This window comes from Nicotiana sylvestris, chromosome 5 (genome assembly GCF_000393655.2).
Source record: "Nicotiana sylvestris chromosome 5, ASM39365v2, whole genome shotgun sequence".
NCBI lineage: Eukaryota > Viridiplantae > Streptophyta > Magnoliopsida > Solanales > Solanaceae > Nicotiana > Nicotiana sylvestris.
This window is the reverse complement of record NC_091061.1, coordinates 55,891,711-55,913,855: the sequence shown is the minus strand read 5'-3', so window position 1 is coordinate 55,913,855 and position 22,145 is coordinate 55,891,711. Positions and strand designations below refer to the sequence as shown.

The 22,145-nt window shown below is 37.2% G+C and overlaps 1 protein-coding gene across 3 annotated transcripts; it reads right to left on the bottom strand.

The window, feature by feature from the left end:
- Positions 1-366: 366 nt before the first annotated feature.
- Positions 367-21,064, bottom strand: LOC104241680 (uncharacterized). 3 transcript variants are annotated; one of them, XM_070174399.1, is made up of 15 exons: positions 20,935-21,064; positions 20,594-20,751; positions 19,114-19,656; positions 17,315-18,511; positions 16,890-17,217; positions 15,869-16,124; positions 15,565-15,781; positions 14,410-14,762; positions 13,756-14,313; positions 11,427-12,621; positions 10,341-10,682; positions 9,975-10,212; positions 1,620-4,357; positions 1,361-1,506; positions 367-837 (listed from the first exon to the last, which is right to left on the bottom strand). In XM_070174399.1, exons 2-15 carry the CDS (start codon positions 20,714-20,716, stop codon positions 570-572), a joined length of 8,502 nt encoding a protein of 2,833 aa, XP_070030500.1. In that variant the 5' UTR covers positions 20,717-20,751; positions 20,935-21,064; the 3' UTR covers positions 367-569. The 3 variants fall into 3 exon arrangements, with proteins under 3 accessions (XP_070030500.1, XP_070030501.1, XP_070030499.1); XM_070174400.1 differs by lacking the exon at positions 20,935-21,064 and adding an exon at positions 20,844-20,914; XM_070174398.1 differs by lacking the exon at positions 20,935-21,064 and having other exon boundaries at positions 20,594-20,883.
- Positions 21,065-22,145: the final 1,081 nt, after the last annotated feature.

The window sequence follows — 22,145 nt, the reverse complement described above, 5'->3', positions numbered from 1 at the left end:
CGGCCGGGGAAAGGCTTGCTATCTAACCTTTTTCCTAAATGCTCCCCTCATGTAACTGTTTTAGTTTATAAAGTTTTATCTTCCACGACCAAAAACAAAAACTAGGCTATTTAGAGTAGTAATTTACGGTTGGCATTTGTGGAGTTCAAATCGAGAAAGAATTCTATCCTTAGGTAATATTCCAAATATTACAATTACATTCACCATAAACTCAAATATCTAAGGGTATAAAAGTCTATGAAAGTTTCAAGGAAATCTTAATGTTCAATATTTAACATAAATTATTCATGTTTTATTAAAATAATAATAAATATAGATAGAGATATAGATAATATAAAGTATAGATATAAATAAAGATGTGAGAAATTAGAACCGACCAAGGACAAAATTATGCAAACAAAGTACACAGGCATAGAGTTTCTTATATGTACTGTTCCATTTTTCACACCAGAAGAATTCAGTTCACCTTCCTTTACATTCACAGCACGTAGATTGCACAAAAAGTATTGAAAATCATAAAAATGAGGGCCCTGAAGCTATCCTCTCTATGCTAATGTTGCATGCTGGTTTCACTTCTTTTTTCCTTTTCCCTTGTGTTTCTTGGACTTCTTCCCTTTCCCTGGCTGCTTCCTTTCAGCAACCTGGTTATTGCTTTCAACATTGGTGGTGGCAGACGGCAACTCAATCTTCTCAACTTCACCGCACACCGTGTTGCCTTTTTCCTCACAATCATTGTTATCCTCGGGTACAATGCACTGACTCAGTAAAGTTTCAAGCTTGGGCTTTCTTGACAGCAAGCTCTTCAGTAGTCGCTCAGCGCTTGCTACTTCTGAATCACTATATAGTAACAAGGCAACAATTTAGCAAGAGTTTCATACAAAAGTTGGACATCTTGCCCCGACACTCTAAAATATGTTTGTGCAAGCATGACAATGAGTAGAAGTTACCAAGACCAAGTTGAAGAATATATACTTTCTGAGTATGTACCATATAGAAGTAGTTAGCATAAATTATTGGCTAACAGAACCTTACATAAGCAAAGGGCTCACAACAGGAATAACTCACTAGCAAAAGGCCACAATGTCAAATTAAAGATAATGTACTAGCATGAAGGAATTGGTCGGAAATGGATTTTACACCCAAGCAATTTCATCTTGACAACCATGATCCTGTCTGCCCCTTGCCATTCAAGTTAAATTTTGGGTGGGGTGGAATTCCATTTTTCTTGATATAACAGCTAGCAGCACCTGCTGCCCGACATTCGGATAAAATGAACTCCTACTTCATAAATACAAGCAGCAGGACATATATATTCCAGAAAACAAAAATTGAAGTTCACAATGGTAAGAAACCAGCATACCTCGTTTCCAGCAATGAATGGAGCTGTTTCAGCTCCTGAAGCATAAGGTGCAGTTCCTTAATCATGTCTTCACCAGCGTAAAGTTTCTTCCCCGCAGGCAGAGTAATTGCAGCAGTCAAGAAATTTATATGCGTATTTATTTCCTCCTTAATAAATAATAAGTTTAGCAGCTCAATAATAATAATAATAATAATAATAATAATAATAATAATAATAACAACAAAAAAAAATGTTATAGTCACAAGAGAATTAAGATTACCTTCACCTTCTGAACAACAACAGATATATTTGCAAAAGTCCCATCATTTTCACTGCTGCTAATAAGCTTCAAAAAATCAGATATTTCGTGAAATAGGGCCCAATTCATTTGTAGAATCTGCTCAGACAGAGGAGTCACTTCAGAAAGTGGCATTATCAAACTCTTTGGTTGATTACCATAATTCGAGGGAGAAGTAGTGAATTGATTAGTCATGACTTTTGGAACGGTGGTATTAGGAGTTTGCGACCCAATTCTTGCCGGAAACAGGGAGTCAATAATGTCTTCTCTATTGCAGTTTGTTCCCAGCTGCACTGGAATGACATTAGAATACTTCCTGGTATCATTCTCACCCAAGCTGACAAACAAAAGAGGATCACTAGCATTTCGAAAAGCTTCTCCAACTTCACTTGTCTGAAGGTAATTGCGCTTCATTCCTTGTCGAAGAACGCCATAGAAGTACTTCGGAAGCTGGTTCCTAACATCATTGTTACTGAGCACTTGGTAAAGAACATCATAGTACTTACCACAGTTCACACACAATAAGCACAGGATAACAACCAATCTCAAAACAAATAGCTTATAGTATGCATTAACGCTAATCTTCGATCGGGAAATCCATTCAACAGTACCAACTTTATCGAAAATGAATTGTTTCACCATCACAAGAATGGAATAATAAAAATTTTCCAAAGACTGCGTGTTGATTGCAAGCCTGGAAGTGGGTAAGACCTCAGATTGTTCAGAAATAAGCCATTCCACCAATGAAGATCTTGTGGTGAAAAAGGATCCCCGGCGCTGCGACGCCAAGATCAAAAAGCGCTCAACAAGATACAGGAAACAACCCGGGGAAATGTAGTCATTTAGTCTGATCCAATTTGCATTGAAGGTATCTTGTAAAGCTTCACTAAATTTCTGAACAAATACAAGATCCAGAACTTCACTTGGATTATTTAAAGACTTTCGACAACACTCAAGATCACTATTGCTTGACGAAAAAGCTTCATGAGACTCCAAAGTTTTGCCTTCACAAATGGGATTGACAGACACAGATTCTTCCGTGCGTTCTTCTTCCGTGCGTTCTGTTGATTTCTTGGAGCCGAGAATTTCCATGAATGATTTCCATGGTTCTGTTGGAATTTTTCCAACAATTTTCTTGTATAGATCTTCAGAATGTCCTCCAGATGCAAGCAATATCATGACCGTCCTTCCAATTTGTCCATAGCTCAAAAGACCTTTATTGTTAGTATCTTGAAGGACGAATTCTTCGAGCAAGTCACTGGAAAGCTCGGTTCTCCTTAGAGAAATCATATTCTCCACCATTGACTGCCGGGGGTCGAGGGGGAAAACATTATCAAAATATTTGAAGGACTGCATCAAAAAGTTCCGTATTCTCCACTCGAAACTCTTCGAATCAAGGTGTTTGCCCTTGGACTCGTTCAAAAATTTTGCAATCTCATATATATTTAGAAGGCATATGCTTTGCTGGAATAGAGACATTGAAGTCGCAGTCGACTTATAGAGGGATTCCAGAGTTTCCAGAACTTTCAAACCTACAAGGAGCAATTCGGCATGCCAGTGATTTCGAGCGGCATAAATAAAATGCCGAGAATCAATAAATTCCATCTTTTTGCTCCGTCTGATGAAACTTGGGTGAATTTTTTTAACCCACTCGGCTGCTGGATGCAACAGAACATATGTAACATTAAGATCATTCAATTGCTGCCTTGCACCAAAGTAATTTAGGCAGAAATCACAAAAATTCCTATTTTCTCCGAATTCTTCAACATCAAGGACATCAAGAGAATCAAGAAGACCAATGATATTCTTCTTCCACAAATTCCAAAACAGAAGCAGTGTTCTGATACTAACCTGGCTGCATGAAATCAGTTCTTCTGAACTTTGTATATTGACTGATTCCATATCATGCCAATCATACTTTGCTGCATTACTTTCAAAATGAACATCCAAGATTTTTCTACAGCATAACATTTCAGCAATTAGACACTTGCATTTCTGAGACGCAATAAACAGGTGCTTCACGGTAGACCAGTCACTTGACTCATTTGATAAAACTTTAACCACAATGTACATGGCTTCAAAGTTGGAGCCATGCCTCGCAAATGAGATTAACCTTTGCAGAAGTTCCTCCTTTTGTGTGAATGACTTTGGAGGCCAACCTTTACTTCCTGGCACCCATAGGGAGTTAGAGAGAACATATAAAAGGATGAGTGAAGATGCCTTGTCAAAATCCCGTGCCTTCCCAATTAAATCCGCTTCACGAAGAATATTTCCTTCCAGCCATGCAATTTCTGCAGCTTCAGTGAAGTTTCCTAATTCTTCTTCTAACAACAGCAGCTCATCAAGACACTCCCGAGACTTCAAAAATTTGCGTTTCGTATCCATTGAAGGGAATGCTTTAACAAATTTCATCATGGATTCTCTATCGTTGAGCTCACAATAATTAAATGCACAATTCTCCAGGAACTCCATCTCAATTTTGTCAATTTCAGGAGCTTCTTTCCCTGCAGTATTACCCTTGCCAGCATATTGCTTCCAGTACTCAACATATTTCAAACCCAAGTCAAAACATTTTCCTTTCGTGCAAACTAACAAGCACTCAGCGAAATAATTGCCTTTTGCATAAACTCCTGCTGCCTGCTCATAGCATCCAGCCAGTGTAAAACACTCAGCAGCTTTTGCCAGTTCAGGTTTTCCACACTTCTCCAAATAAATTTTACCTGTGGATAAGTTTACAGGTTAAACGGGAGAACACAAAAAAAACAGATACGAAAACATTCTTTAGTCTTGATATAGGCTACCATGATGCAAAGCAAGACTGCAAAAGGAAATCTGTAGTTATTGTTGAAAATGGCAAACTCCCACATCGGTGGGAGACTTAATTTGGGAAGAATTTCTCCCTATAAAAGAAGGCCTAATATTTAGGATTTAAACACACCTCTCATTTGCCTTCTTATCTTCTTAAGGCATTTGTATCTTCTCTCTTTAGTATTATTTTACTTGTATTTTTGGAGTGGAATAAAATATTGGTTGTGTCCGAGGAAGTAGGCAAAATTGGTCGAACCTTAAATTTTGGTGTTCCTTTTATTGTTACTTTATTATCTTATTTATTATTTGGTGGCTGTCATAATTTTTGGTATAGTAGTTGTGACTCATTCACACTATATACATTTGGCTTCCGCAACAATTGGTATCAGAGCCAAGGTGTTGTCTAAGTATGCTCTGTGGTTGCAGCATAGTCTGATCTTCCACATCAGAAAAGATTTATCTTGGTAACCGAGTCAAGGTTCTGTCTGAGTATGCTCTGTGGTTGCAGCTTAGTCTGATCTTCCACACCAGAAAGGAAATAATCTTTATTTGTGTCGTCAGTTATTAAATAATATTTGTGTCAAAGATGGGAGACAATAAACAAGAAGAATCTACATCAAGTGTCAACAATACGTCATCATTGACATCTTCGCTTATGACAAGAATTGCGTCAAATGCGAAATTTGCGGTAGGAATTTTTGACGGGTCAGGACATTTTGGGATGTGGCAAGGCGAGGTTCTAAATGTCCTTTTTCAACAAGGGCTAGATCTTGCTATTGAAGAAAAAAGACCAGATGTTATTGGAGAAGAAGATTGGAGAATTATTAATCGTGTTGCTTGCGGTACCATTCGATCCTACCTTGCTAGAGAGCAGAAATATCCATACACGAAGGAAACTTCTGCAAGTAAATTATGGAAAGCACTGGAGGATAAATTTTTGAAGAAAAATAGTCAAAATAAATTGTACATGAAGAAGAGACTGTTTCGCTTCACCTATGTTCCCGGTACTACGATGAATGAACATATCACCAGTTTCAATAAGTTGGTCACAGATTTGCAAAATATGGATGCAACTTTTGATGATGGTGACTTGGCCTTGATATTGTTGGGGTCACTTCCTGATGAGTACGAGCACCTTGAAACTACTCTACTCCATGGAAATGACGAAATTTCTCTCAGAGAAGTTTGTTCGGCTTTGTACAGCTATGAACAAAGAAAGGGAGAAAAACAGAAGGGCGGAGAAGGAGAAACACTAGTTGTGAGGGGTTGTCCTCAAAATCAAACGAGGACAAAGAAAGGAAGATCCAAGTCAAAATCTTGACCCAGCAAAGATGAATGTACCTTTTGTCGAGAAAAGGGGCACTGGAAGAAAGACTGTCCGAAGTTGAAGAATAAGGCCAAACATAACAATGGAAAGGCCATTATGGATTCAAATGTAGCTGATGGTGATGATTCAGACTTCTCATTAGTTACAACAGAGCCATCAACATTATCAGACATATGGTTGATGGACTCGGTTTGTAGCTATCATATGTGTCCCAACAGGGACTGGTTTGTGGATTTTCAAGAAGGAGAATATGGAGTCGTCCTCACAGCGGATAACAGCCCTCTTACCTCATATGACATTGATTCAATACGATTAAGGAACCATAATGGAATGATCTGAACATTAACAGATGTTCAATATGTACCGAGTTTGAAGAAAAATCTCATTTCTGTGGGAGCCCTAGAATCAAAAGGGTTCAAAATTATTGCAGAAAATGGAGTGATGAGAGTATGCTCTGGTGCACTAGTGGTAATGAAGGCCAATCGGAAGAACAGTAACATGTACCGTTATCGCGGTGGTACAGTTATTGGGACATCAACAGTAACATCCAGTAATGAAAAAGAGGCAAAAGCAACCAGGCTGTGGCACATGCGCTTGGGACATGCTGGAGGAAAATCCTTGAAAACTTTATCATATCAAGGATTGTTAAAAGGAGTAAAGGCTTGCAACTTGGAGTTTTGCGAGCATTGTGTCAAAGGGAAACAGACAAGGGTTAAATTTGGTACAGCGATCCATAATACTAAAGGTATTTTGGATTATGTACACTTCTGATGTTTGGGGTCCTTCCAAAACACCTTCATTAGGTGGGAAGCACTATTTTGTAACCTTTGTTGATGATTTTTCCCGAAGAGTGTGGGTGTATACAATGAAGAGCAAAGATGAAGTGTTGAGAATTTTTCTCAAATGGAAAATGATGGTGGAGAATCAAACAGGCAGGAGGATCAAGTGCATTCGCACAGACAATGGAGGTGAATACAAAAATGATCATTTTAATAAGGTCTGTGAAAATGATGGCATCATCCGACACTTCACTGTCAGACATACACCACAATAGAATGGAGTGGCAGAACGTATGAACCGGACCTTGCTGGAGAAGGTACGGTGTATGTTGTCCAATACTGGCTTGGGAAAAGAATTTTGGGCTGAGGTAGTTACATATGCATGCCACCTCATTAATCGCTTACCATCTGCTGCTATTGATGGCAAGACACCATTTGAAAAATGGTATGGAAAGCCTGTTGTAGATTATGACTCTTTGCACGTGTTTGGCTCAACTGCATATTATCATGTGACAGAGTCAAAATTGGATCCAAGGGCAAAGAAGGCTATTTTCATGGGTATTACTTCTGGAGTCAAAGGATATCGCTTATGGTGTCCTATGACAAAGAAAGTACTATTGAGCAGGGATGTTACCTTTGATGAATCTGCTATGGTAAATAAGGTAACAGAAGATACCAAACAAAATGAGGGTGCTTCTAGGCAGGTGGAGTTTGAGGGAAAATTTATTTTTCCTACACAAGAAGTAGAGGAGGAAACAAATGAAGATTATCCTCTGGAAAAAGAGCCAGTAGAGAGGGAGATTCCAACTCAGGAACCTCAACAACAACTTGAATCAATTGCAACTAGTAGGCCAAAAAGGACAATAACAAAACTTGTTCGTCTTATAGAGGCGGTTGCTTGTGCCACCTCAATTGTAGCTGATGATGTTCCTACCACTTATAAAGACGCAGTCCAAAGTTCAGAAGAAGATAAGTAGAGGATTGCCATGAATGATGAAATACAATCCCTCCATCAGAATCATACATGGAGATTGGCCAATCTCTCGAAGGGAAAGAAAGCAATTGGATGCAAATGGGTATTTGCAAAGAAAGAAGGATTTCCTAACCAAAAAGATGTTCGCTACAAAGCAAGATTGGTGGCCAAAGGATATGCTCAAAAGGAGGGAATTGATTACAATGAAGTGTTTTCTCCCGTTGTAAAACATTCCTTCATTAGAATTATGTTGGCTTTGGTAGCACAGTTGGATTTGGAACTAGTTCAGATGAATGTAAAAAAGTTTTTACATGGAAACTTGGAGGAGGAAATCTACATGACTCAGCCATAAGGATTCAAAGTTGCTGGAAAAGAAAATATGGTGTGCAAACTTGAAAAATCATTGTACAGATTGAAACAATCTTCTAGACAATGGTACAAGCGATTTGACGAGTTTATGTTGCGGCAAGGGTACAAGAGAAGCAAATAGGATCATTGTGTGTATTTGCGCAAGCTTAAAGATGGTTCCTTTGTATATCTTCTCCTATATGTTGATATGTTGATAGCTTTCGAGAATTCGGAAGAAATTGATAAGTTGAAGATTCAACTGAAGAAGGAGTTCGAGATGAAGGATCTAGGTGAGACAAAGAAAATTCTTGGCATGGAAATAATAAGAGATAGACGTTCAAAGAAACTTGTTTATCTCAGAAAAAATATTTGAAGAGAGTACTGCAGCGTTTTGGCATAGATGAGAAGACTAAGCCGGTTAGTACCTCACTTGCTCCCCATTTTAAGCTAAGTACTACTATGTCGCCAAAAGATGAAGCTGAACACGAGTATATGTCAAGGGTACCATATGCAAATGTAGTTGGTAGCTTGATGTATGCAATAGTCTGTACGAGGCCTGACATTTCACAAGCTGTTGGAGTTATTAGCAGATATATGCATAATCCAGGAAAGGAGCATTGGCAAGATGTGAAGTGGATTCTACGGTATATTCACAATACTGTAGATGTTGGGTTAGTTTTTGAGCAGGAAGGCAATCAGTCTGTAATTGGATATTGTGACTCAGATTTTGTGGGTGATCTGGACAAAAGAAGATCAACTACTGGTTATGTGTTTACTTTTGCAAAGGCACCAGTTAGTTGGAAGTCTACTTTGCAGTCAACAGTTGCTTTGTCTACAACAGAGGTGGAGTACATGGCTATTACAGAGGCTGTGAAAGAGGCAATTTGGCTTCAGGGGTTGCTAAAAGAGCTTGGTGTTGAACAAAAAAGTATCACAATTTTTTGTGATAGTCAAAGTGCTGTTCAATTAGCAAAGAACCAAGTTTATCATGCAAGGACGAAGCACATTGATGTTCGGTATCATTTCGTACGAGAAATCATAGAAGAAGGTGGAGTCACGGTGAAGAAAATTCATACTACAGAGAATCCTGCTGATATGCTGACAAAGTGGCGATTGCGGTCAAGTTTCAACATTGTTTGGATTTGATCAACATTGTTGAACACTGAAGATTGAAGATGAAGACACAACCAAAATTTGTTACAGATGAGAAAATTGAAGATGTGGAATTTTGCCAAGGTGGAGATTTGTTGAAAATGGCAAACTCCCACATCGATGGGAGACTTAATTTGGGAAGAATTTCTCCCTATAAGAGAAGGCCTAATATTTAGGATTTAAACACACCTCTCATTTGCCTTCTTATTTTCTTAAGGCATTCGTTTCTTCTCTCTTTAGTATTATTTCACTTGTATTTTTGGAGTGAAATAAAATATTGGTTGTGTCCGAGAAAGTAGGCAAAATTGGTCGAACCTCGTAAATTCTGGTGTTCCTTTTATTGTTGCTTTATTGTCTTATTTATTATTTGGTGGCTGTCATAATTTTTGGTATAGTAATTGTGACTCATTCACACTATATACATTTGGCTTCCGCAACAGTTATCAACTCAAAAACATAGATAGCTCAAAAAATGCAAGTTGGGGAAAAACTGTATATTTGGCAGTGTTACAATAATCTCTACAGATAACCATGGCAGTGGGACAAAAAACTTGCAACATTTCAACTGATTGTTGTATTGGTACACACTAATATTTTCCATTTAACTAATCAATGAGTTAATTAAGGAAAAAGATGGCATTGTTCATAATTTTTTGTTTTATGGTTTTGGGGGAGGGCAGTAGGGGAGATTTGGGTAAGAAGAATGTAACTTAAGTAATAAGATCCTAGAGGTCTACTTAGCATAGCTCATTGTCCCCCAAGAGTTACATTCAGAGATGTTATTACTAGAGCTGAAAACTGGATGCAAGTCCGTAAGAAATGGAAATGCAGAAAAGTGAAATATTGAGAACACAAGGCATGGATTCGAAGGAAAAAAAAATGCCAGGCATGAAAAGAGCGACACTTGAGAAAGTGAGGCAACTTTTCCGGAGAAAAGAACCATTTGTTACCTGCTCTTTCATACTCCCTCAAGTCATAAAAACATTCAGCTGCAGACTCAAATCTTCCAATAGAATCGAATATTTCAGCAGCCTCACGTAGGTAGGTGAAAGTCTCTTTGGGATTTGAATCACGAATTCGTTCAGCAGCTGCTCTGAATCCAGCCGCCTTTGCCCTTTTCTCCCAATTCTTTTCTCCTGCCTTTTCAAAACACATAATTGCCATCTCATAGTTTTTCTCCCAAAAGAGCTGCATGATAACATCAATGCACTTTATGAGGGTCAAATAATACTGAGAGGTATATATAGCAACACAAGAATGAAATGTGTAACAAATGAATATGGTAATAGCATCAGATCAAGGAAAATCAACTTGACCTTCACTCCCCTTGACTTCCACTCCTCTGGACTGCTGGAACTTTGCATAGCTTGTGCAAGTGAATCATCGATCTCCCTTGTTTCCACTAGACACAACCTTTTCCAATAATCAAACATAGGCTTGGAAAATTCTTCTATATTTTCACAAATCCATAACCTTTGCCTAGTTCGAGTTATAGCTACATAAAGCTGCTTTAATTCAGAGCACAAGACATTATGTCTTGCTTCACAGAAACTTGGGAAGGATAAATCCAGTAAACCTTGTTCTTTCATGAACTCATATACCACTCTCCACTGATTTCTAAGCGGCGATGACCCAAAAAAATTGTAAAGCAGCACGTCCTACAAATATAAAAGAAGGAAATGAGATGCTACAGAAGAATTCAATAGAAAAGAGAATATGGTTTAGCAGAAGATGCAATCTAGGTTTATCAATGTTTGTGTTCTTCAAATGACGCATTTGCAATTTACCGTTGTTCTACCTACTCAAATGGAAACTTGGTTGAAATATTAGTTAGCTTGTCCATGTCTCTATCCAGAAGTGAATTCTTGGACTAACCCCATTCCAACCATACCCAAAAGTGAAAATAGAATCCTAATGAACCAGGAAGCAGGAAGTGTGCCTCAAACCCATCTACACCAAAGATTATGGGAACTCTAAAACTAAAGGCAAATTATGTGTACTCTAAAACAAAATCATAAGTCATTGATTTGGATCCTTCAAAACATCGAAAACTTGTAAGATATTGAAACTACCTTTCTTTTTTAAATTCATGCCTCTATCCATGCAAAAATATGATAAAACAAGAGGATGAAGGGAGGGGATTACTTATTATACAAGCCTTTGAATAGCATGAGTAAGTGGGAGGTAAAGCTTGTTTCATACTTCATGTACATCCAGAAAGAGACTAGATACGTTAAGCAAACAATCATGCGCAGGAAGTAGTTATGATGCTTATTAAATTAGCTAGCCTACAGATAAATAGGTCGATTATCATTACAAACAAAACCAAAAAATAAAAAAGAGAAGTTGATAGACAGTAATAATTGAATTCCCAGGAATAACAAATGAGCAAACTGACTTGCCTGAAACTCCAAGCCTTTGCATTCAACAATGGTCAAAATAAGAGCTTGCCTTCCAATACAACCAGAGATTTCCTTCTTGGCAGATTCATCCCGCACTAGTATGACCTGCTCTGCACCAAAACCTATTACTTTCCCTCCAATACTCCCACTATTCCCAAAAATAGTTAAAATTGCATTTTCATCAGCTCCAGGCTTGAGCAACACGGGAGCCTCACCATATATAAGACTAGTCTCAGGTTTCAAGAAATCAACAGACTGAGGGAAATAATGACAAAGCAGTTCAATTACACTCTGTGCTAGCTTGAGCACACCAGCATGTGTCCGGAAGTTCTGAATCAACTGAAAAACACGTGATAGATGTCCTTTACATCTTCTTCCTACAACTTCTTCACCCTTTGACTCCATAACAAAATCACTGTAGAATAGATTCCTAATGTCTTCAAACCTAAAATCTATCCCCCTAGCAATTGTTTGTGCTGTATCACCAGAGAAAACAAAGCCCTCATCAACATTTCTACAAATATATTTGAAAAGAGCTATTTGTCTCATAGTGAGATCTTGAACTTCATCAATATATACAAAATCAATCTTGTCCCCATCTAGATACTGATATTTTAGCCGAAGATGAAGATCATTAACTAAATCAGCTAAATCGTATTCACCACTCTCGATCTTCATTTTTTCATAATCCTGGAAAATACTGTATATTCTCTCTCTCTGTTCTGCACTTACAGTAGATACACGATATTCTGACATTGAAATATAAGCCTCTTTGCTGAGTTTCCCGTCAGGAAAGTCCCCTGCTTTCAGCCCCCCTTTTATATAAGAAAGTATTTCAGTAAACACCCTTGAAGAATCAAGATTCTTGGTCAAATGAGTACTGAAGTGAGGCCAATACAAACTACAAAAGCGATCATAATTGACCTCCTTCTCTCTTATGAAAGTTTGCAAAGTGATTGACCTCAAACTTTTGTCTTCGGAAAGCTCCCACTTCAAATGGAACCTATCAAAATAGGAATGACCTATAGTTCCATCAAGCATCATTAGGAACTTACGGAAAGTGATCACAAGAGGGTACTTCATGTACGGGATGTCAATAAAAGAGTCTGGTATATCTCTAAAATGTGTCGTTCCATCCAAATCATCAGTTTCAAGCAAGCTGCTTTCAGCTGAGAAACTTTCGCCACAAATGAAGCTGCAAATTTAAGAAAGTTAGCATCAAAGGAGCAGGTTGTACACCTCTTAATTGGATAAAAATAGAAACCCCGTTCAAGCTTATATAACACAACATTAATTCAGTATGAATTACAGGTCAGAACCAGTAAAACATAAACATAGCATAAAGGAAATGCAATTAGACGTGTGAAAATCCACGACTACCCATCTCCAATTTAAATATGCACTCTCCAAATCATCAAGGTTATAGGAAGAGTTATTATCATGTAAGAACCTTAACTATCATCATTCTTACATTACTGTATCAACAATTTTCAGTTTGGTCATAGAGCTTTATGAAATTCTGAACAAAGAAGAGCATACTATGCATTACTAATGGTTAAGACCGCCAACTTCGTTATGTTCCAAATATCTTTTTGGACAAAGGTCTAGGAAGTTCATGGAGCAGATGGTGTTCAAACAATAATAGGTAACCTTTTGCTGAGTTCAGATATGGTTAATAAATTCATTTGGGTGAGAATTTGCTAGATCATTCAAACATAATTCCAAACATCAATAACCATAGCAACTAGCTCTCAATTTAGATGTACGTTAACAACCACAGAATACGAAAGCATATAAGTAATTATTACATCCATGCTGTAAATCTGAATATGTTTGCTCTTTTTTAAGCCTAGTTTTGAAATGAAGCCTTCAACCACTCATTTCTCGTTTTGAGAATATTTTATGGGGTATTCCTTCTCCACTTTTCTCCTAGCTGGCTCAATGAGTTTTAGCTTTCCTTATAAGTATTCGAGCAACTATACCTGCACCCTCTACCAATACACGTACCAGGAAACTCTACTTTCACCAATGCTTAGACACATAAAAGAGATAACTTCGGTTTTTTGCCTAATGACGGAATTACTCAGGTCTCACATGGTTTTTCTAGCTTCATTAACCACTAAGTTACAGCACAGAAACTAATTCATATCGTTCTTTCTTCATGCATTATAAATCTTAGACTTGCACTGTAAACTCAGAAGAAAACCAAATAAAACGAAAGAGAATACTGAACCACATTACTTCAAGGATCGTTGCTCAACAAGGATGCAGCTTATTAAGGCAAGCACAGTCCCATCAGGCAACTCTCTGACAGCATACTAGAACTCACCTTTTCAGCTGAGAGATTTGTTGTTTGACAGCGTAACAAAGTTTAGGACTAACTGTTACGAAAAGCTGGCGCAAGGTAGCCCTGTTAGCTTCTCTTACACACTGGTTCTCCTCATTTTCCTCATGTCGTCTAAATCCTATATCCTCTGCACGCTGACTGACATCTTTTTCCCCAGCTACATTTAATCTTTCGACAGCATTGTGGTGGAGTTGTTCCTTTTGCAATAACTTCATGGTCAAAACTGTTGTTTTTCCTGTGCCTGAGCGACCAAGGATGAAACTGCTTCTACTAAATTGGATTATCTCCCTCTCTTCATTAGTAACTTCAAAAGGGAGATCTAATTCTTCACCATGGTGATTAGAGAGAAAATGGTTGACAACACCAGATGATAAAGAGTAAAATTTCATTAGCAATAAGCTTTCACTGACTCTTGAATTTTCAACATAACTTCTACCATCTACTGCACCAGTTGTTTCATTGTTTAATTCGCTCGCAGTAACACTCTTGTACTGAATGATATCACGACAGAGCTTCCAACTCTTTGGAACTTCCAAGTCCCTGAACAAAAGTGAAAATAATAAAGTAAAATTTACAAGAAGCAATTGCAGCTCATTATAATATTGGAAATAATAGAGCACAAAAGATTCAGTTTACCCCTCAAGACACTTTTCCTTGCAGAGACTAATGAATTCATCAGTGTACATTGAAGATATGCTATCAAGGCGCCTTAACAATTTTGTGACCTCCTCTAAGGGCAAAATATCCCAAACCTTCAGCACTTGAGTATAGGTGGACTCTTTCTGAATATCAACCGTGCAAACGACATACCGCCCTTCAACCTTAAATTGTTTTACAATTTGAGATGAACTCTCGGAAATTGAGTCCGCATTCCTTTTCTTGGGACGCCATCCACTAGCCAGCTTAACCAGAAGATTTATCACAGACATCCTCAGGCGGGAGGATGCCAGCTTCACAAAAGATTTTCTAAAATTGTCGCTGAAGAGTACCTGGCAACCATATAGAAGAAAATACAACAACGGCCAAGTAAACTCATTAATACAGGAACCATTACCGCGTACTTATGCGTGACAAATGATACTGACCAAAGTTTTGCACCTTCAATGAGTGAAGCACAAACTTAAAAAGAATAAACATATAACATGGATCAAGACAGATGTTTCAATTGACTATAACTCATGGGAGGTAGAACAATTAAACAGAGAACAATATGTGCTCAGGGAGGAAGAGTCCCGGTAATGAATGCTAATGCAAGGTGTTAGTTTAGAACTGAAAAAGCAAACCATAAGAAAGATAGCATATACATAACCCATTATGTATCAAGAGATCATACGTTAACTGGTCAAAAAACTGAAATACTACATCAACAAGCAATCTGGAGCGAAAAAACACTGGATCCACCCATGATAATACGAGTAGGTATAACAATCCAAACATGAAATATTGGATCCTTGGTTAAATGCTTCTGAGGATGAGAATGTGAATCAAGATCAACTACTAATTCTCTGCACACTTGACTCATTGCAATAAACCACTGTGAGCATGTAACACTGAAGAAGTATATATTCTTTTCACAGGAAAAGCCCCTAGAAAATAACGTTTTGAATTCAATAAATAATAAAATAACAAGATAACGTTTTGAATGTTCATGGTGCCATAACTTCATTATAACATAATCCTTTTTATAACTCGCTCCATTAGACATTAACTGACCTCAAGTCATAGTCAATTAAAAAGCTGTACTTAAGAAGAAAAAAATCTATGTGAAAGAGCCAAAAGCACAAGACATACCTTCCATCTTTGACATTTGAACAGAATACTCTCTGGATTAAGTAAATCGTCCAGCTGATCATATTCTTTCTTAACATTTAAAATTGTTGTCCTCATGTCATTGTCTTCTGCAGCATGAAAGAAGCACAGACGACTCTTGGCGTCAAGAATTAATGCTTGCCAAACAGAGTTTCTCTCAAGTAACGTTTGTTCATTGCCAAGAATCCAAAGACAGTGCCTATAAGAATAAAACCCTGCAAAATCATCTTAGAAGAAAAAAAGAAGATCCAAATGCTACGTAACAGCGAAAAAATCCAATCCATACCGAGCCCTGGTCAAAGCAACATTAGTCCTTTGAAAGCTAGACAAGAAACCAATCGATCCACCACGATTAGATCTCACAGTAGATAATATTACTATATCTTCCTCCCCTCCCTGGAATCCATCTATTGACTTCACCTTAACTTCAAAACCCTCCAGGTTATCATACTTCTGCCCAAGTTTACCTTGTATGGCCAAAATTTGTGCATAATAAGGTGATATAACACCAATGCTGAGTTTCTTCCTGGAGCTACTCCAAGCTGCAAATAAGGAATAGAAGATAACAACAACAACAACAAAGAAAATAGAAATACGTGGAAGCTACAGAGAACCACCCACCCATTCAAACCCAATTAAACATGAATTAAGAGAGGGCCAACCTAATATTTGACAGAGTACACTCGTTACAAGGAAGGAAACAGTAAAGCAACTTGTGTATGCCACTCAAACCAAGTTTTCTAGTGGAGATCTCGCTATTCAAAGATTAAACGACACAAGCCCAAGTACAAAATCTGGGTTATTAGGTGTTCTGCATTAAAGACTCTTGGACAATCACAGCCTCATTTCCAGATCCTAGTACCTATAAAAAAGACAAGAAAAAGAATTCAAGAAACCCAGCTTTTGTTGTTTTGTCTTTAGAAGGCTTTTTCTTAATTCTACAATTTTCATAGTTATAACAAAGTACGATTGGCTATTAGCCTCAAATTAGGCATTCCCATTTTAGCTCCCAACTGCTGTACATGAACCATATATATTCACTCAGTCTATGTTTCTTTTTGGTGGTGACGAAATATAGTTTAAGGATACCTCATGCACAAAACACCTGTTTACTTTTGCTACTTTTGAAACTAGAACCTTCAATACCTTGATACACATATCGGTATCATTGCACATCACACCTTAAACAGAAACAAAAATTAAAGTTGAGTTTGACAAAGGTACAAATAGTTACAGGCAAAAAGACAAAAGAGCATTTCAGGAAAATTCTAACCACAAAATGGCAGGTTTCATTAATATGAGTATACCTTTGAATAAGTTATGCACAATCTTCATCACTAAAGCCACTTCAACCATATTTCTTCGACTATGTCCAACATCATCCAGTTCTTCTTTAGCCAATGGAACATTTATAAAGGAATATGGGCCAAAACACCTTCCTGGAAGGTATCTTTTCTCGTACGTTTTATACTTTACATCAGGGGCATCATGAATTTGATTATGATAGAAATTTGAATTTGGGAATTGGCTAATTGATGGATGCATCCGGTACTGTATGTTAAGCAGGTGTTTAAAATGTCCCAGTGAACTGAGTCTTTCAAAAAGGCTCCTTCCAAAGCCAGCTTCTTCAGAAACCTATTTCAGAGTAACAGAATTATGTAAAACGATATAGTGAAAAGACATCAGTTGCAATTACTTGAAATTGCACGTAAGAAAAAGAAGGCAAACTTACTCGACTCTTAACTGTTGCTGGCAGTTGACACTCATCGCCCACCAAAACAGTATGCGTCAGACCTTGAAGTTGGAAGGGTATGACAGATTCACACTCCTTCAATTGGGCAGCTTCATCAACGACTAATAAGTCAAATGGCTCGATATCCAGTGAATGAAGCTTATATGAACTAGAAGCAGTGCAGAATACCAAGGACGCCATTTGGAAACAGAACTCCTTAATCGACTCCTTACTCATAGCACCAGGAAGACTCAGTTTTCCAAGAGATTGGCGAACATCTTTTAGAAGTCCAAGGCACTGGCTTCTTAAAGAACGTAAAGAAAGCTCATCCAAAACGGCCTCAGAAGAGACTTTAATTGTTTGCTTACATGAAAATAGCTCCTCCAGTTCTTTAGAACCAACATTCTCTTGAAATAACATTCCCTCCAAACAATCAAGTAGGGAGATAAGGCGCACCATTCTTTCAAAGTTCTCCTCTTGAATAAAACATACTGATAGATGGGTACAGAATACTAACATGCATCTTCTCAAGGAGGATGCTGTAGAATTAAACCAAGATCTAGCAAAATCAATCAATGAGCTGATTTTTGCTTTTTCTTTTTGTGCTTCCTCTTGGTCAGCAAGTTCCTTCAGTTTGATCGACTCATTCTCCACGTAGATGTGGTACTGAGAAACACAATCTTCTAGAAATCCGCTCATGGAACTTATACAGTGTTTCCATCCAGTCAGTGGTCCCAGGCATTCCACCAGCCTATCAACACGATAATCAAGGTAAATCTCCTCAATATCGTGACCAACTTTTAGCCGGTCCTTATTCCCAACCAAGAGAATATCACCCAAAGGACAAATGATATCCATTTCTGCAGAATGGTTTTTTAATGACTCTCTGACCAGTTTAACCAACTGAGCAGCTACTTGTGTTATTGCTACATTTGTTGGGGCGCAAGTAAGAGTCCTATACTTCATTCTCAACAGTATGAAGAGCATGACACTTGTAGTCTTAGTCTTTCCTGTACCAGGTGGACCCCATATGAGTTCAATGGAAGGCTTGTGGCGACATTTCAATGTATCAAGAGAGGTCAAGATTGCATTAGCCTGAGAATCATTCAGCTTAGTCAACAGACTGTTACCAACTTCTCCAGCTGGTCCATCATTAATGGATGTAGAACAAACATCACATTTATTCCCGCACTGTTTCTGCACAAAAACAATGCTTTTTCATTCTGAAATCCACTAAACGAAACAGATACTGAAAATAGGAAAACACAAGCATATAGTCCAAATCCATAGGAACACTCTTAAGGGAAGAAAACAACAGTTGAGGCTGCATCTGGCAAAAAGAGTATGTTTCAGCTTTTTTTCCCAAGAATGACAACGAACACATTGTTTTTAATTGCCAAAGAGTACATATTTTCTAAAATAAAGAGTAAAGTTCTGGAAACAGAAGAAATGCAAGAACGAATGGCTATTCGCGACCCAAGAGACCATTGAATCAACATTACAAAGGTTTTGGTAAAGGAACATTTCTGAGACAACACAAATTTGAAAATTAACCATCAATAAAAGATTAGAAAACTAGACGACATCATCCAGCTGCTGTAAATGGAAAAAAGAGATCATCACGAGCAACAGATAACTTTTGTCAAACTTTCATACGCTGCCATTCTTCTTTTTTCAATTGTGAAAAAATGCTGATGTCATCCTTGTTATGTATTTTCCAGTCACACTTACAAAGAGGCATCTAATGGATGATGCTTCTGAGAGGATGAAAAAAAAGGTAAATCAGCAAGATTACTTACCTCATGCCCACTGCACAGAACTTTCTCAATAATGTCTAAATTCTTTCTCATTCCCAGCGCATTCCATACTCTCTTATTTGGTATCGAATTTATCAAAAACACTATATAAAATGATTTTTGCACTCCCTTAGAAATTCCAATATCTCTAGCAACTTTGACTTTAAAATTAGTGGATGCATTTAAATCATTGTTCTCATTGTCACTGATATTAGTTACAGATGCAAAGCTCCAATTCCATCCGAGTCGCTGCAGGTCAGAAGCAGTTTCAGGTTTAGCATCTGAGATAATAACAATATCTCCAGGCAATGTTCGGTAAGGCTCTTTCCCATCACTGAATATATACCTCCAGTAATCAACCTTAACATCAAAAAGTAATGCTCCATGTGGTTTTAGTTCATCAAAGGAGATCAATTCGGCGAAAGGTGCTTGGTCTATGACTTCCAAGGAAGCAGCAATATCCGCTCGGGTTTCTTCCAGTAAAGGGAAGTAAAATGAACCCAAGTAATGATCCACTGATTCAAATGATTCTGGAATCTTCTCCACCTACACAGCAAATAATTAATTAAGAAAGAAGCAACTTATTTTGTCTCTATAGGAAGCCATGCATCCCATTTACAAATTGGCAACAATAATATCTTCTTTATTAAGGTGCTATGGCAAAGATAACATTTAAGGAGTCCACTTACAACAATTCAAGATTTTCTCTTTAAAGTTCCAAAACAAATTAATCTTTCAAAGAGGAAAAAGAACCGTTAAAAGTTAAAAACATTTAAAGAAAAATATTCAACGAAAGTGGAAAGAAAAAAGGGGGAAAATATTTTGTTCTTAGACATCTTAAATCTTATTTCTCTCTATGCTTACACAACAACAACAACACACCCAGTAAAATCCCACTAATGCGGTCTGGGGAGGGTAGAGTGTAGGCAGACGTTACCCTTCCCCGAAAGGGTAGATAGGCTTATTTCTCTTTATGCTTCTTTTTATCATTTCAAATTGAATTCACCTGTAGTCCCCTTTAGATTACTGCTTATAAAAAGAAAATAAGAAATGCATACGAAATTTCCTACGGTCCTTAACCCATTGAATAAACATGCCCCGAAATGGAAGCAAATATAGCTTAAATATTGAATCCATAGTTGAATAGCAAAGTTCAGTTTCAAGGCTAGACGCATTCAATAAACCAGTCGATGCGAAAAATCTATTCAAAGATCAAGAAAAATAGAGGTATAAATTAGAGACTCATGCAACTTCCTGAGGCTAACAGATGATATTTAAAGGAAAAAATCCTTCTATTCAAATTCCAAACAAAAATATTTTGTAAAATGTTAGTCATGCAGCATTTTTATTTTGACAAACTTAAGTTCCCCATCACTGAGATACTAAAACAAAAAAGAAGAAAAAGAGAGAGTATTAGAAGCATTTTAGAGAAATAAACTCTACCAAGAGCAATCTAAAGAAGCATGGAAAAGAAAAAGTGTACCTGATTTTCATACAGAGTCTCATCAAAAATATTTTCGATAGACCACGAGAAGACCAAATCAATAAAGTCATCTTTAGGCCATGCTCTCTTCTTCATACTAGTAGAAGAAGAAACCCCCTCCATCCCTAGCTCTTAACTCAGATTATCCTGCTTTACACCTGAAACACACATATTAAAAAAACAAAAAACCTCATATGAATAATGTCACTGTCGAAACTATTGCATGCGGCAGTATGAAATTTTTTCTTACACACTGTGCCCAAAAATAAAGGAAATGCAAAAGATAGATTTCTTTGTGACGAAGGAAAAACCAAAAGATAATCAACCTCAAGAATATGTACCAGTACAAAAGCGCTACCAAAGAAAAGATAATAAAAGGAACGATCAAAACTCTCTCTTTTTCAAGTTAACAGTACTCTTGCTTTCTTTACAACAAATGAGAAGCGACCTAAAGCAAAACAGGACTTTTGTACGGGAAAAAAAAAGAAGAAGAGGAAAAGTGGGAGATATAGGAAATGAATAGGACGTAGTTCGTGGGAAACCAAAGGGCGGTCTTTTCATTTTCCTGAAGGTTTACCCCTTTTTCCAATTTCTCTTTTAAATTATTTTTAGTTGCTTCCGCTGTCTTTGAGCAAGTCTACAATTATGACCAACCCAAGTATTCTACTACTAATGAAAATGAAAATATACACAAATCGGTACTATGACCCATGAATTTTACTGTGTTTTGGCCTAGTGCGACCAATTATGCTGGTTCACTAATTATTTCTTACTGCTGAAGTAATGCTCCTGCTTAGCTTCTTCTACTTGGAACGGACAGCGTTAAAATTTCATATGTTATGTCGTACTTATTTTACGGAGTCCAGAACCTAAATAACAACTATTTTGATTCAAGAGACCAAAATTAGTGGAAAAAAAACTGAGTACTATTTTATATATAGTGTATATTTTACATGTGTTATACCAGCTTGTTTGGATGGTTGTTCCCGTTATATCATATTGTATTATCATCCTAAAACAATGTTTGTTTTGATTGTTTCATTAAAATTGGTTGTATTGTATTGTTAATTTCATTGTTCCGGAACAATGAAAAGTCCCTTTTTTTTTAAACAACCGATTTGGTGTGGCGGGATTGTTTCCTATTTTTTCTTTCCAATTATGCCCTAACTTATTACTCCACAATATATTTTACCATTTGCCTTTTTTTTCTATTTTAACTCCAAATCTCCAACATATAACCTACTTTGTGTTTTTCCAGAACTTCTATCGTCAACGTTAAAGGTGTTTTGCCGCCTTCTGTTTTATTTTTTCTCGTATTTTGCTTTTAACTCAATTCTAATTAGTTGTGCTCCTTTGTTTGGTCTTCTTCTGTCTCGCTCCTTTGTTCTGCTTTCTTAAGGTGTTTTGCCTTCTTCTATTTTATTTTTTAAAATTATTTTTCTGCATAATTTTTGATAAATTTAATATTTAAACAATTGAGGGTATTTTAGTAAACTTATTAGTTACAGTATAGTACGATACAATCAAACCAAACAACAAAATATTATTTAAC

Excerpts from the sequence above, each read along its gene's own strand:
- LOC104241680 (XM_070174399.1), bottom strand. The coding sequence starts at position 20,716 with ATGGAGGGGGTTTCTTCTTCTACTAGTATGAAGAAGAGAGCATGGCCT. Across the intron at positions 1,507-1,619 it reads TTGTTGTTCAGAAGGTGAAG|GAGGAAATAAATACGCATAT; the intron begins GTAATCTTAATT and ends TTATTTATTAAG. Across the intron at positions 838-1,360 it reads CATTCATTGCTGGAAACGAG|TGATTCAGAAGTAGCAAGCG; the intron begins GTATGCTGGTTT and ends GTTACTATATAG.